Genomic DNA, 14593 nt, shown 5'->3' with positions numbered 1-14593 from the left:
TGTGTCCTCCTCCCAGAGCGCTAAGAACCTTGGCGTGATCCTGGACAACACCCTGTCGTTCTCAACCAACATCAAGGCGGTGGCCCGTTCCTGTAGGTTCATGCTCTACAACATCCGCAGAGTACGACCCTGCCTCACACAGGAAGCGGCGCAGGTCCTAATCCAGGCACTTGTCATCTCCCGTCTGGATTACTGCAACTCGCTGTTGGCTGGGCTCCCTGCCTGTGCCATTAAACCCCTACAACTCATCCAGAACGCCGCAGCCCGTCTGGTGTTCAACCTTCCCAAGTTCTCTCACGTCACCCCGCTCCTCCGCTCTCTCCACTGGCTTCCAGTTGAAGCTCGCATCCGCTACAAGACCATGGTGCTTGCCTACGGAGCTGTGAGGGGAACGGCACCGCAGTACCTCCAGGCTCTGATCAGGCCCTACACCCAAGCAAGGGCACTGCGTTCATCCACCTCTGGCCTGCTCGCCTCCCTACCATTGAGGAAGTACAGTTCCCGCTCAGCCCAGTCAAAACTGTTCGCTGCTCTGGCCCCCAATGGTGGAACAAACTCCCTCACGACGCCAGGACAGCGGAGTCAATCACCACCTTCCGGAGACACCTGAAACCCCACCTCTTCAAGGAATACCTAGGATAGGATAAGTAATCCTTCTCACCACCCCCCCCCTTAATGATTTAGATGCACTATTGTAAAGTGGCTGTTCCACTGGATGTCAGAAGGTGAATTCACCAATTTGTAAGTCGCTCTGGATAAGAGCGTCTGCTAAATGACTTAAATGTAAATGTAAAACATGTTTTGATTGATAAGGTCCATGTTGAGAAAGCCATGTGCAAAGCATTTTAAATATCAGTTGTCAAACCTTACCGCTACAGAATAGTCTTTCTCCATTCTCTCAAATGACAATTGCTCCCTCACCTTGAGCCAATTATGCCAAATTCATTAGAGCTGTGTGATAATATAATTTAAATGTTGAAAGATAATGATTAAAGAATTCCACTCTGAAACCTTATAATTGTATGAAATTGATTAGAATCATAAAATTATAATCTGATGATGTGTGTAGTTTTAGTCAGAATTAGATTAAACAATGTATCTGTATAGTGGAAAAACACAGACTGTCTGAGGAAGGTTTCGCTCAGGATTTGAACTTGTATGTGGGGGCCGAAGAAAGATACAGAGAACAGTAAAACTGTGTTTGGACCGACCTGGCTTGGCCTCTGAGGAACTTATGAGGGCATAAGGAGTACTTCTCAAGGTCTCCCTAATCTCGGGGGAATGGAACTGTCGGCTGGGTAGTGATACAGTGGTGAGAAGTATGTGCGTAGGATACCTACTGTTTGTGTGGAAGTATGTGCGTAGGATACCTACTGTTTGTGTGGAAGTATGTGCGTAGGATACCTACTGTTTGTGTGGAAGTATGTGCGCCGCTATTAAATGGATGTCTTTGTATAATAGACTTCAGAACGTTCTCGTGAATAAACACTTAGATTTTTGTAAGCTGGGACTCTTGTCTGCTTCATTCAACCAGAATCTTACAAACTCTGAGTTGCAGACTGAGTAGATTAATTGAAGTTTATGAACATTGATAACAAAATTCTCATAACACTGTGTCATACCACCATGAAATTGAACATGGTGTGTTCCTTAGGAATTACATATCCCCAATATGATTCTTTAGAGAACTTAGCTCTACAGAATAGAATTGAAACAATGACACATTTTGTCATTATAAGATCAGACATGGTGTGGTCATAAGATTACACAAGCCATCATTCTCAGCCAAAGGCGTCAAACGCCTAAGCAGTGAAACAAATACCCAAGACAGAATGCACTTGGCTAAATTATCTTTACTAAAAGAAAAGTTTTTAATACAGTTAATCCAAAAAAACACTACAGTCAATATGAAAAAACTCAACGCTAATTTAGGACTTTGTCATTTAACTTTGTAAATTAAAATAAGTCAAAGCTGTGGTCTCTGCATTGCCCGTGATTGCCAGCCCAGTTTCTGATACAGATCACAATGAGTATGGTTACATGCACACAATAATTATACGATTATTGTGGATAGTAAGATTAATATAATAGTTTAAAACATTTACATGCTTTGCAAGAAGATCAATTTCCCTAAAAATCCTGTTTACATGGACACATCTAAAATCAGTCTACCTGATGCCATGGAACTTAAATAAATGCCGAAATCGTCAACCAAAATAAACATTCTATCACAGCGACCATTTTTGCAAAGCCTATTTGATTCTGAGTTCGGACATAAGCTATAAAGTTTGTATGTGAAACCTATTGCTACAATGTACATTGCCGTGGAAAAAGTATTTGCTCCTTTCTGGCTCCCACATTTTGTACACTTTTTTTTCAACCAAAACCTAATACTAGATAAAGGGAAGCGGAGTGAATAACATGATTCGATGTGTTATTTCAAAGTGTTGATGTCTTCACTATTATTCTGCAAAGTAGAATAAAGAAAAAACATTGAATGAGTCGGTGTGTCCAAAGTTTTGACTGGTACTGTACTTCCCCAGTCAGATGAACACGTGGATACTATTTTTATGTCTCTGCGTCCAGTATGAAAGAAGATGGAAATGCATGTGAAAAGCGAGATCATGTGGGAATATTCTAGCAAATGAGAGGGCAGATGCACGTGTGAACAACAGGCACAACTCCGCTATAAAATAGCTTTCCTCAAAGTTGCCAGAATGTCATGTGCGTTACACACCGAGTATACCAAACATTAGGAACATCTTCCTTAAATTGAGTTTCACCCCCCCCCCCCCCTGCTTTTGCCCTCAGAACATGCTCAATTCATCGAGGGATGGACTATACAAGGTGTCGAAAGCGTTCCACAGGGATGCTGGCCCATGTTGACCAATCCTTCCAGCAGTTGTGTCAAGTTGGCTGGATGTCCTTTGGGTGGTGGAAAATTCTTGATACACACGGGAAACTGTTGAGCATGAAAACCCAGCAGCATTGCAATTCTTGACACAAACTGGTGCACCTGGTGTAACAGTATAACTTTAGACTGTCCCCTCGCCCATACCCGGAGCGAACCAGGGACCCTCTGCACACATCAACAACTGACACCCACGAAGCATCGTTACCCATCGTTCCACGAAAGCCGCGGCCCTTGCAGAGCAAGGGGAACCACTACTTCAAAGTCTCAGAGCAAGTGACGTCACCAATTGAAACACTATTTAGTGCGCACCGCCGCTAACTAAGCTAGCCGTTTCACATCCGTTACACTCACGACCTCCTCCTTTTCCGCAGCAACCAGTGATCCGGGTCACGGCACCAATGTAACAGTATAACCTTAGACCGTCCCCTCGCCCATACCCGGGCGCAAACCAGGGACCCTGTGCACACATCAACAACTGACACCCATGAAGCATCTTTACCCAACGCTCCACAAAAGCCACAGCCCTTGCAGTGCAAGGGGAACCACTACTTCAAGGTCTCAGAGCAAGTGGCGTCACAGATTGAAACGCTATTTCGCGCACACCACCGCTAACTAAGCTAGCCGTTTCACATTCGTTCCACTGGCACCTACTACCATTACCTGTTCAAAGGCACTTAAATATTTTGTCTTTCCCATTCACCCTCTGAATGGCACACATACACAATCCATGTCTCAATTGTCTCAAGGCTTAAAAATCCTTCTTTAACCCGCTCCCTCCCATTCATCTACATTGAAGTGGATTTAAATTAGTAGTGGAACTACATGTAGTTCACTACTCACCAACACTGACCACAATGCTAACCTTATCCCTGACTTTAAATTAAGACCAAAAAGCATATTTTTGTTGTCATTCATTTTTAAGATACAGCACTTTTTCATTTGCACGTTTTGTAACATATTTATAGTCGAATTCATCAAACGATTCAAAATTGCAGATTCAGGCATTAGCGAAAGTATCACGTCGGTGAATAGCTTTTTTTTCACCCAGCCAATGAAATTGCGTTTACTCGCCCCAAAGGCGCTGATTGGATGCATTCATTTATGATGCTGTTTTTTGACGTATCAGCTAGGCGCGGAATTTGAAATACCCTACCAGCAAAGTCCGTTCTTAATATAGCTCAATGGCAAAGGCAGTTTCACAGTACTCTGTGACACCAGCCATGCTAACGACACAGATAGAATAAGCCACCAGTGTCTTTGCTGGCGACGTGAATGCAATACTTGGTATTTAGTTACTGAATTAATCTAACTTAGATTTGCGCGTATTTGCTCATATTTGTGTTGTTGGAATTTGGAGTGGGAACCGCCAGTCTGCTGTTCAATCCACACCATGAATGTCGGTTCACATTTACAGTAAGTTCGGTAGCTAGCTAACTGCTTTTATTCCCCCCCCCACCCAGCTAACGTTAATCCTGATTCCTTGCTAGCTAACTATAACAGTAACTAACAGTAGCTAGCCAACTAATGTTACGTAACTATTTCCTAGTTTCCTACTTGGTGAATAATACAATATTTGATACTAGAGTTTCTTTGCTGATACAACTTGCAGTAATAACGTTACTTTGTTTTGATTGACATAAACATATTGTCATCCATGCTAGATGTTAGCTAGCTACAGTTAAGCAGAAGAGAAAGGGGTTCAAACTGCTGTTAAGTTTTTAAATCAAATTAATTTGTTTTACAGGAGCTTTGAGGAAAGTTTGAGCAACTATACTGGAGACGACCCCCTAGATCCATGGGACAGGTACTTTAACTTGTGCATGCGTTTTATTCCATTATTATCTTCATAGAGGGGGCCACCAACAAAAGTAAACAATTAAGGGTTATGCATCTGCCATTGATGGGATATTTTTGCATGCAAATCTCACCTGGTTTGGGAGCAACAACTTTTTTTTGTGTGTGTGAATATTTATTGGTGTGTAAACTAGCTTTACCATACTTTTACATTATTTCAGATTTATTGAATATCTAGAGAAGAGATTACCTGCTGAAGACGCCAAGGGGATGTCTCTTGTGCTAGATCGTCTAGTACAAAGATTTCTCCAAGAGGAGCGCTACTCCAATGACATCCGATACGTAAACTACTGCATCAAATGTGCAAGTTATTATGATGAGCCCATCAAACTGTACAGTCACATATACAGTAAGGGTATTGGCACCAGAGCTGCAGTCCTTTATGTGGCATGGGCTCAACAGTTTGAGCAGCAGGGCCTGCTTCAACAGGCTGACGCCGTCTACCAGAGAGCCATGGAGAACCAAGCTGAGCCGGCTGACACTGTCCTTCAGCAATACAGGTAACCTCCAACACTTAAGTTAGAATGCAAATTATTGCATTTGAATTAAATGTAAAAATTAAGGACTCTATTGACTGAAACTGATTAAGTTTTAACCTTTCCATGTTGTTTATTGTTGATACATCTAAATGTATTCACAGGAGGTTCCAAACCAGCTCTTCTAGAGGTGGGACAGGGGCATCAGGTGAGACTGTTTTCTTCCTGGTGGACTGGTTCTTTGACTAAAGTATCCACAATCTAACCTGAATTTGTTTATGAAAACAGAAGGTGTACGGAATCCTCTTCAGACTTCTCACTTGGTAAATCAGCTGCAATCCCACAGAGAGCCTGGCCCACAGTACAAGGTGAGTTACCACATTTCAGATGTGATCAGAATCATTTCTCATGTTTGTTCATAGAAAGTGATAAACAGAGAAATATAAATGTTTCTGCCACAGGACCCCGAAGGTCTGTCCCAATTCCCTGCAGACAGAACAGTTCGCATGTAAGTCTTTATAATGTAATAACAGCTTGTTTTAGTGTGTGTAATATATATTTTTTTTATAGAAAAGTTAATTGTATTCCCTCTAATGAAACGACTCTCCCGCAGAATCTCCCGGTCTGAAAATGTGGTGGTAAATAAACCCAATCAAGGACTGGCTGTAAACTTGCAAACAGTGTCGATGTACCATACTGAAGACCTCATCTGCGAAGGATCTGAACTTTGCTTCGAGGAGGTCCGAGCCAGACGATACTTTGTGAGATGCAAGCAAGTGGAGAAGCAGAGAGAGTTTGGTAGGATCATATGACTTTCTAACGCAGCGTTGTTGCAGCCCACTCCTCTAACAGTAGAAATGCACGGCTGTATTTTATAGTGTAGTCAGACATCAATATGAGCTGGCCACATGACATCCTTTACAGACACGCTTTATCTAAATCAAATGCACCAACAGCTGAGTGTGTGCCTCACTACCACAGTGCCAACTGTCAGTTTTGACCAATGTTTGTTTGTGTTTTATTACCAGAGGAACGTCAGAGGTTGGCTAGAGAGCAGGAGGAGGAAGTGATAAGGATGAACCAACTGCTGGAGGAGCTGGAGAGTAACCTCGGTGTGAGCTCTCCAGTCCAGGGAAGCTCAGCCATTGCTCCACCAGTGCAGGTAAAAGGAATCCACATGGCTCCTTAACTTCAGTTTTTTCTATTGTTGTGGTTCCCGTAGAATTTGTAGGACTCTTTTGTAAATGTGGCATGCACTTCTGTTTTCAGGCATCCTGCACACCTGCAACAGGACTGAATCCTGGGTTTCTACAACAGTCCTTTAGGCACCCTCCACTCTCAAACAACCTTGGAGTCAAACCCACTCCAGGATTGAGACTGAATAGTGGACAGGACCCCAGAAAAGGCACGGTGAGGGAACCTGAGGCCCACTCTCAGCGCGTCAGTCTCAGGGTTCCCATCACAGACACCCTGCTCTCACAGATGTCCTCTCCCCCATCTGGACAGGTCGAAGAGGAAAACACCTCCCATAGCTGCTCCTTTCACCTGCCAAAAGCACCAAAGGGTGACTTGCGTCAATGTACAGAAGCACCGAAATCATCTGCAATTGCTCCACAGGCATATTCTCTACAGGCCTCTCTGGTTCAACCCCAACCAGGACAACACCCTAAGCCTATTGGATTGTCATTTGGATCAGCCCCACAGAAGCTAGCAGCCTATGAATCTGAGTTGCAGCACGGGGGAGATCCTCTCCAGGATGTTCGCTCCCAGTCCCAACTCGGTGGCTCAGTGAACTACCACCGCAGCAGCTTCCAGCAGCACAATGGTAGAGATTCCCAGTAAGTGATAATGAGGCATCATGTCTCTAGATTAGTCCTGGTTTCAGATGTGTCATTATTCACAACCCAAATTTCATTATGTGTTTCTAGCCTATTTAGCTCTGGCAGGGCGAGACACCTCAGAGATGTAGGTAATTAATTTGTTTTTAATTATTTAGCCTTTTGTCATCTAAGCTAATCGTTTCCCTTTGTTTTTCCAGTGAGGTGTCTGTCAGTGAAGCTACTGAGTCGGAGGTGAAATTAGATGGTAAGTAAAATATCATAATCTGGGCCCTTTATTCTCCTCATTAGTTTTCGTATATGAATTAAAACGTTTAATCTCACTCTCTCTGTCAGTGTCACAGGGAGGGACTGGGAACCTGTCCCATATCACTCCTAACACCTCTTTGGGACTGGTGCAAGCCACCCCGTCCAGGGTTCTCCCATCCCCAACAGTCAACACACGGGAGGCACTTGGTGAGTTGGGTACTCAACTCTTTTCATTTACTGAAATGAAGGCATTTCTTCATACATGTATTGGTCAATCAGTCATAGTGTGTTGTGTTCAGATATTGGTGATTTAAATTCAAAGGCAGAACAAAAACAATTGGTGCTCAAATCAATCACTTCCATTGTGCTGTCTGCTACACTCTATCCCTTTTTTGATGGAGATATTCAAATGTATACCATACATGTGTATGATAAAGGCAGTACAACCAATGGAGATTTTGCATAGAGATCCTATTAAATTACTGGAGGGGACCTGAATCAAAGTTCCAGAATGGGGTTAAAATGGTAGCCATATTGGTCAGGGAGGAATGAATGGCAGTACAGTGATGATCCTGGTTTTACTTATGCAGGAAAATAAAAGTAAGGCATGTGATACAGTGTTTGGAAAGTATTTAGACCTCTTGCCTTTTTCCACATTTTGTTACGTTACAGCCTTACTCTAAATAATTTCTTCCTCTCATCAATCTACGCACAATACCCCATAATGACAAAGTGAAAACAGTTTTTTAGAAATTTTAGCAAATGTATTACAATTTAAAAACAGAAGTACCTTATTTATGGAAGTACTCAGACCCTTTGTTATGAGACTTGAAATTGAGCTCAGGTGCATCCTGTTTCCATTGATCATCCTTGAGATGTTTCTAAAACTTGGTTGGAGTCCACCTGTGGTAAATTGAATTGATTGGACATGATTTAGAAAGGCACACACCTGTCTATATAAGGTCCCACAGTTGACTGTGCATGTCAGAGCAAAAACAAAGCCATGAGGTCAAAGGAATGGTCTGTTGAGCTCCAAGACAGGATTGTCGAGGCACAGATCTGGGGAAGGGTACCAAAAACATTCTGCAGCATTGAAGGTCCCCTAGAACATAGTGGCCTCCATTATTCTAAAATGAAAGAAGTTTGGTACCACCAATACTCTACCTAGAGCTGGTCGCCCGGCCAAACTGAGCAATTGGGAGAGAAGGGCGTTGATCATTGAGGTGACTAAGAACCAGACGGTCACTCTGAAAGAGCTCCAGACGTCCACTGTGGAGATGGGAGAACATTCCAGAAGGATAACCATCTCTGCAGCACTCAACCAATCAGGCCTTTATGGTAGAGGGGCCAGACAGAAGCCACTCCTCCATAAAAGGCACTGACAGCCTGCTTGGAGTATGCCAAAAGGCACCTAAAGGACTCTGACCATGAGAGACCAGATGTTCTGGTCTGATGAAACTTTGGCCTGAATGCAAAGCATCATGTCTGGAGGGAACCTGGCACCATCCCTACGATGAAGCATGGTGGTGGCAGCAACATGCTGTGGGGATGTTTTTCAGCGGCAGGGACTGGGAGACAACTGAGGATGTAGGAGGTCGAAGGTCGAGAGCCATGCGTCCTCTGAAACCCAACCTAGCCGCACTGCTTCTTGACACAGCTAGCACTGCAACGCAGTGCCTTAGACCACTGCGCCACTCGGGAGAGTGTCAGCTAGCACTGCGATGAGATTCTTGATGAAAACCTGTTCCAGAGCGTTCAGGCAGGAAGGTTCACCTTCCAACAGGACAACGACCCTAATGGCCCGGACTTGAACCCAATCGAACATGTCTGGAGAGACTTGAAAATAGCTCTGCGGCGACACTCCCCATCCAACCTGACAGAGCGTGAGAGGATCTGCAGAGAAGAATGGGAGAAACTCTCCATATTAACGTGTGCCAAGCTTGTTGCGTCGTACCCAAGAAGACTCGAGGCTGTAATCGCTGCCAAAGATGCTTTTACAAAGTACTGTGTAAAGGGTCTGAATACTTATGGAAATGTGATATTTCAGTATTTTATTACATTTCTAAGAACCTGTTTTTGCTTTGTCATTATGGGCTATTGTGTGTAGATTGATGAGGGGAGAAAGAACTATTTAATACATTTTAGAATGAGGCTGTAACGTCACACAATGTGGAAAAAGTCAAGGAGTATGAATACTTTCTGAATGCACTATATATCAGAAATTGTGTAATGGAATTGTCAGCCTAAAATACTGTCATATAATTATACATAGTTTATACAGGTTTTATACACTTTCTGTATAAATAGCCTTTAAAATATATGGAAACGGACCATAAATATTTAAGATTTTGTTTTCTTGGAAAGCTGTGAGTGCTATTGTATGATAGAATATCAGTAGTCGTTGCATTTACAACATGTCTATCATTAACTTATTTCAGCCAGTATATGGAAATGGCTGTGGATTGACTATATTGTTTGAATGGAATGTTGGCATATTGGCAGTTAATTAGAAAAATGGATTAAATTATTCCTGTAAAACTAGCTGGCTAGCTACAGTAGCTAACAAATATGCAGTGCAGATGATAAATGATTCAAATGCATTATTTTCCACTATCTTATCACAGCACAGGCAAACCATGGTTTACCAATTCCCTGACCAAAATGGCTGACCTTTGTCATCCCATCCATAAGAAGGTTCATGTCCATTCTAGAATTGTAATTCCTAATTATATGGTCCTTTTAGTATTGCACCTCTCTTTACCTTCCCATCCAGATGCGATCATGGACATGTTCCAGGCTCCAACCCTCATGCAGGAGGAACAGTTCCCCAGCATGTCAATGCATCAGGCTGAGAAGAGCTTTGATGCTGCCTACCAGAGAATGGGTAATCCAATTCCCCCTTCGATTGTAACTTCTCAACTTTTTGTTTGTCTGTAGGTTAAATAAAAAGTGTATTTACAATTGCAAAACACTTTACAGTAAAACAATAAAGTAGAAATGCATAATGGCAGGTTGTCCTTTTTGATTTTACATTGTGGTTAAATGTCTTTTTTTTCTCTTTAAAAAAAAAATTGTTATTTAAAGGAGGCGCCTCTTTGTTCAGCAAGCCCCCCGATGCAGTGCCTTTCGCAATTTTTCAGGATGAGAACGAAAACAAGGAGAACTGCAGGTGAAGCATGCAGTTCTTCTCCTGCATCCCATTTTCTTTGCTATCTCCTTTAATTCTCAAAGTAAATTATGAACACTGCTTTATGGTGCGTTTCCTGCTCCATTTAGTGCTACTATGGTGAACAAGGCTAAGCCACCAAGGGCCCTAGCTGAAATCTCTGTATCTAAAAGAGAGAAACAAGATGTAAGTGCAAAATTACATGGTGACATACTCATTTCCATTTAGCAAGGACTCAATGAAAGAATATGGTTGGGTTATGTTATTAAGTTGTGTACACAATGCAAACCTTTATCGTTTCGTGTGTATGTGTGTTTGCTCAGGAATCTCCTTCGGAATTGATACCAGATGAAAGCACTATGTGGGGAGCACGCTACAACTCCCTGGCCACCTGCCCCAACAGCACCAGAGACTTTTCCCTGTCGGCCCACCTGGTCTCAACGCCCTTCCAAAACAAAGCTCCTTCCTCCTGGAACTTTGAGCAGGACCAAGGTAGCCCTCTATCTGAGCTCATGCATAGGATGCATGCATCCCAATTGCCACCATAGGGCTCTGGTCAAAAGTAATGCACTACATAGGGAATAGGGTGCCATTTGGGATGCAACCATAAGCAGTTCAGAAATCAAATGCCCTCACTTGGTTAAAAGGTGTCTGTTGTTCAGAACAACAATGTGGTCTAAAGCAAGTACTTGACCATTTTTGGCTGACTTTTTATTTTATTTTTCTCCTCCCTCTAGAAAATGGTCACCCCCGAGGCTTTAGTGGTCCAGAAGAGGGCCCTTTCCTGCGACAGCCCACTAAACTCAGGTACTTACTGGTAACCGGATATTGTAGACTACCAGTAACTGCAGTATACTGTACTTTTTCACTCGAATGCTCATTGGTCAATGTTTTAGAAGTGTAGTCAAAGTGTTTGGATCAAACGCCTCCATGGTGGAGATAATGAGTTTGTTTCCCTTCCCTCAGCCCTATCATAGAGCAGAGCCCACCTGATGGGATATCTGAGACCGGCGCTGAGTGCTCTATGAGGGTGCAGGGCTTTGCTGAGCAGGGCACTATCGTGGGGGAAGGGCTAGCCCTGGCCCAGCGAAGCCTGGCTACGTGCTCCATGACTGAGGTGCAGCATCATGCCCCGGCCGCACTGTCCTTCAGAGACCAGACTGCCCCCCTGGCTCATACTGAGGGGGCAGGGGCCAAAAGCCCTCCTCCCAAGGCCTCTAAACCAGACTGGGATGTCTATGTGAGCCCAGAGCAGTCTTTAAAGCCAGCCTGTCCTCTCTCACAGCGTGCACCTGCGGAAGAAGTATCCTTTTCAAAGAGCCAGATGGATGCCTTCAAATCCAACTTTGATGTTTCAACTAGTCCAGAGAAAGCCCCAAAACCTGCTTTCGATATCCCAATGAGCCCGGAGTGTGCACCCAAGCCAGACTGGTTAGTGGTCAAAAGCCCAGAGGTTGGGGTTGAACTCGACTTGGATGCCTTCATGAGTCCCTGTCAGGGTCAGAGAACAGATGGCTTCCCTCTGAAGACCATGGACATCCCTATGAGTCCCGAACCATCAAAGTTTGGCTCTGATGTTACCATGAGTCCAGTCCATCTGTCATCAAGGATCAGAATGGATATTCCTATGAGTCCAGCTCCAGAGGTGAGGTACGGCATGGATATTCCTATGAGCCCAGACCAAGGGTCAGAGCTGTTCTCCGACCCCTGGGATGATGAGCTGATCTCTTCCCTGCTCTCCAAACTGCCCATGCCACTCACCTCCCAGCCAAACTTCATCACCTGGCAGTGCAAAGTCCCCAGCATCGCGCCCAAGATGACCATCAAGATGGGTAAGAAAGTCTTACTGGCTGTGACTTTTTTTAAATCACCATATTTCTTTAAAAAAAAATACATCTAAAAATCACTTTGACGGTCATACATAGGTGAAGGCTCCTTACGGGTTGACTGCGTCCTCGGACAGGGTGCCTTTGCCACGGTCTACCAGGCAACTGACCTGACAACCTCAGAGAAGAGGATTTTAAAGGTAGGAATATTAATTTAAACTTGGTAACTCCCCTGACCTTTCATGAATTGATTGGTGACTGTTTTGGTGCTGCCATTAGTAAAGCCTGATAACATGACTGTTTTATAGTGACCGTATCCCCACAATTCAAGCACTCCTATTGAATGCTTGATTTTCCATTCTTGTGTGTATCTTGATCTGTACATGTAGGTGCAGAAACCAGCCAATCCATGGGAGTTTTACATCAACACTCAGCTAAATGCCCGACTGCAGCCGAGCGTGCGTCACCTCTTCACCAACATCCACTCTGCCCACTTCTTTCAGAACGGCAGCGTGCTATTGGGCGAGCTCCACAACTGTGGCACCCTACTGGTGGGTAGTAACCCCTCTTCATCACCCACCATATTTTATCAATCAATTGAACATCAGGGCTACATATGTGTGCACTTCCCTTCACTGATTTGAAAGGAAATGACTGGTATTAAAAATATGATGGAAACTCCCTGTAGCCCATGTCTCTACCGATCCAATGCTTTTAGATATGTGGGAAGTAATGAACAAGTTTACACAAAAGGAGAAAGGAGATTGGGATGCACCCAAAGATGCCACACTGGAGCACTAAATGGAGTTAAAGATGTTTATTATTCCCCTCCAGAACGCTGTGAACCTGTACAAAAACCTGACTGACAAGGTGATGCCCCAGCCTCTGGTGATTTACTTCACTGTCTGCATGCTGCACATGGTGGAACAGCTGCACAGCATCCACATCATTCACGCTGACATCAAACCAGACAACTTCCTGCTGGGAGATAGGTAGGGATGGCTCCTTACTGGTGCTTATGCCTCTCGGATGTGTTTTTGTTTTCCCTGTAGTCATTTCTAGTAATGGGTGGATGCAGTACTCTACCAGGGCTTACCAGTGGCTCTTCACTGTGCTAATTGTCTGTTGTGTTTTAGGTTCCTGGAGAACAAGTCTTTTGACCCAGATAACCTGTATCACGGCCTTGCCCTGATTGACCTGGGTCAGAGCATTGACATGACTCTGTTCCCAGAGGGCACTTCGTTCACTGCCAAGTGTATGACCTCAGGCTTCCAGTGTACAGAGATGAGGAGTGGGAGACCATGGAACTACCAGGTAAAGTGTGTCTGTCGGTGGCAAGTGCGTGTCCTGTCGTGATGGGTGGATGTCCAATACGACCTGCTGAGAATATTAACTACGTTTCTTTGTGTTTTAGACCGACTACTTTGGAATAGCGGGAACGGTGTACTGCATGATTTTTGGAACATACATGCAAGTAACACAGGAGGGTGGTGTGTGGAAGACAAATGCAGTATTTAGAAGGTAACCCTTGAGTAGGAGTGCTAATGGATTTTATGGTTTCACTACTTTTTGTTGCTCTGAGTAATCGCTTGAATATTTTTGTTTGTGTTTTGAAAATATCTCCCCCCTTTTTTGACCTGAAATATTTCCAGCATAGTTCAAATTCACACTACTTTCTCCTTCCCTCTCTCTCTTCTTCAGAAATCCCCACAGTGATCTGTGGACAGAGTTATTCCACACTCTGCTGAATGTGCCTGACTGCAACTCCCTGCCCTGCCTGCAGAGCATGCGCAGTAGACTGAGCACCGTGCTCCAACAGAACTACAGCAGCAAGCTGCCGTCGATGAAGACCCGCCTGGTCATCCAGCTGTTAGAAAGCCGGTCGGCACGAAGATAGAACTCCCAGAGAACCTTGATACTCCTGGGTGCTGTTCAGTAGGTCTAAAATGAAAGAAAGTGGTCCGAAACGGAGTGGAACAAGGAGATGCTGTGTGAACTTGTCCACTAAGAAACATTTGTTTTTGTGTTTCGTAACAAAACGTTGTCAACACGAGCCTAATGTACACAACCCTGGATGATTGGTATTACTGCCATGTCTCATCTCTACTCCATTTGTAAATATAAAAGATTTACCTTGACTTGGGTCTTGAATAACCTTTTTATGCATTGTCTATCTTTTTGTCCATTTGTAAATGACATAAATAGGGAGATTGATGTTGGAGATGTTATGGTGTATTTTAATTTGTAAATAATTAAAAACCTTTTCAGTC

General features: G+C 43.8%; 1 protein-coding gene across 2 annotated transcripts in view; it reads left to right on the top strand.

The window, feature by feature from the left end:
- The window catches only part of LOC135557409 (mitotic checkpoint serine/threonine-protein kinase BUB1-like), a 23605-nt gene extending 9012 nt beyond the window's left edge, over positions 1-14593 (top strand). Inside the window, exons 1-23 of one of the 2 annotated variants that reach the window (XM_064990638.1) lie at positions 4087-4327; positions 4659-4718; positions 4930-5268; positions 5409-5452; positions 5533-5612; positions 5706-5752; positions 5858-6042; positions 6273-6406; positions 6514-7082; positions 7283-7329; positions 7419-7538; positions 10105-10215; positions 10416-10500; positions 10608-10683; positions 10821-10989; positions 11235-11304; positions 11464-12329; positions 12423-12523; positions 12713-12874; positions 13158-13315; positions 13460-13637; positions 13738-13844; positions 14025-14593. In XM_064990638.1, the coding sequence (XP_064846710.1) occupies positions 4305-4327; positions 4659-4718; positions 4930-5268; positions 5409-5452; positions 5533-5612; positions 5706-5752; positions 5858-6042; positions 6273-6406; positions 6514-7082; positions 7283-7329; positions 7419-7538; positions 10105-10215; positions 10416-10500; positions 10608-10683; positions 10821-10989; positions 11235-11304; positions 11464-12329; positions 12423-12523; positions 12713-12874; positions 13158-13315; positions 13460-13637; positions 13738-13844; positions 14025-14220 (3927 nt within the window). In that variant the 5' untranslated portion in view covers positions 4087-4304 and the 3' untranslated portion in view covers positions 14221-14593. Of the gene's footprint in view, positions 1-4086; positions 4328-4658; positions 4719-4929; positions 5269-5408; positions 5453-5532; positions 5613-5705; positions 5753-5857; positions 6043-6272; positions 6407-6513; positions 7083-7282; positions 7330-7418; positions 7539-10104; positions 10216-10415; positions 10501-10607; positions 10684-10820; positions 10990-11234; positions 11305-11463; positions 12330-12422; positions 12524-12712; positions 12875-13157; positions 13316-13459; positions 13638-13737; positions 13845-14024 lie in introns of those variants that run through there. The other variant, XM_064990639.1, reaches the window with a different exon arrangement.

The sequence above is a fragment of the Oncorhynchus masou genome, chromosome 16, assembly GCF_036934945.1.
Source record: "Oncorhynchus masou masou isolate Uvic2021 chromosome 16, UVic_Omas_1.1, whole genome shotgun sequence".
Lineage (NCBI taxonomy): Eukaryota > Metazoa > Chordata > Actinopteri > Salmoniformes > Salmonidae > Oncorhynchus > Oncorhynchus masou.
Note: the sequence above shows the minus strand (reverse complement) of the source record. Positions and strands in the feature narration are given on the sequence as shown.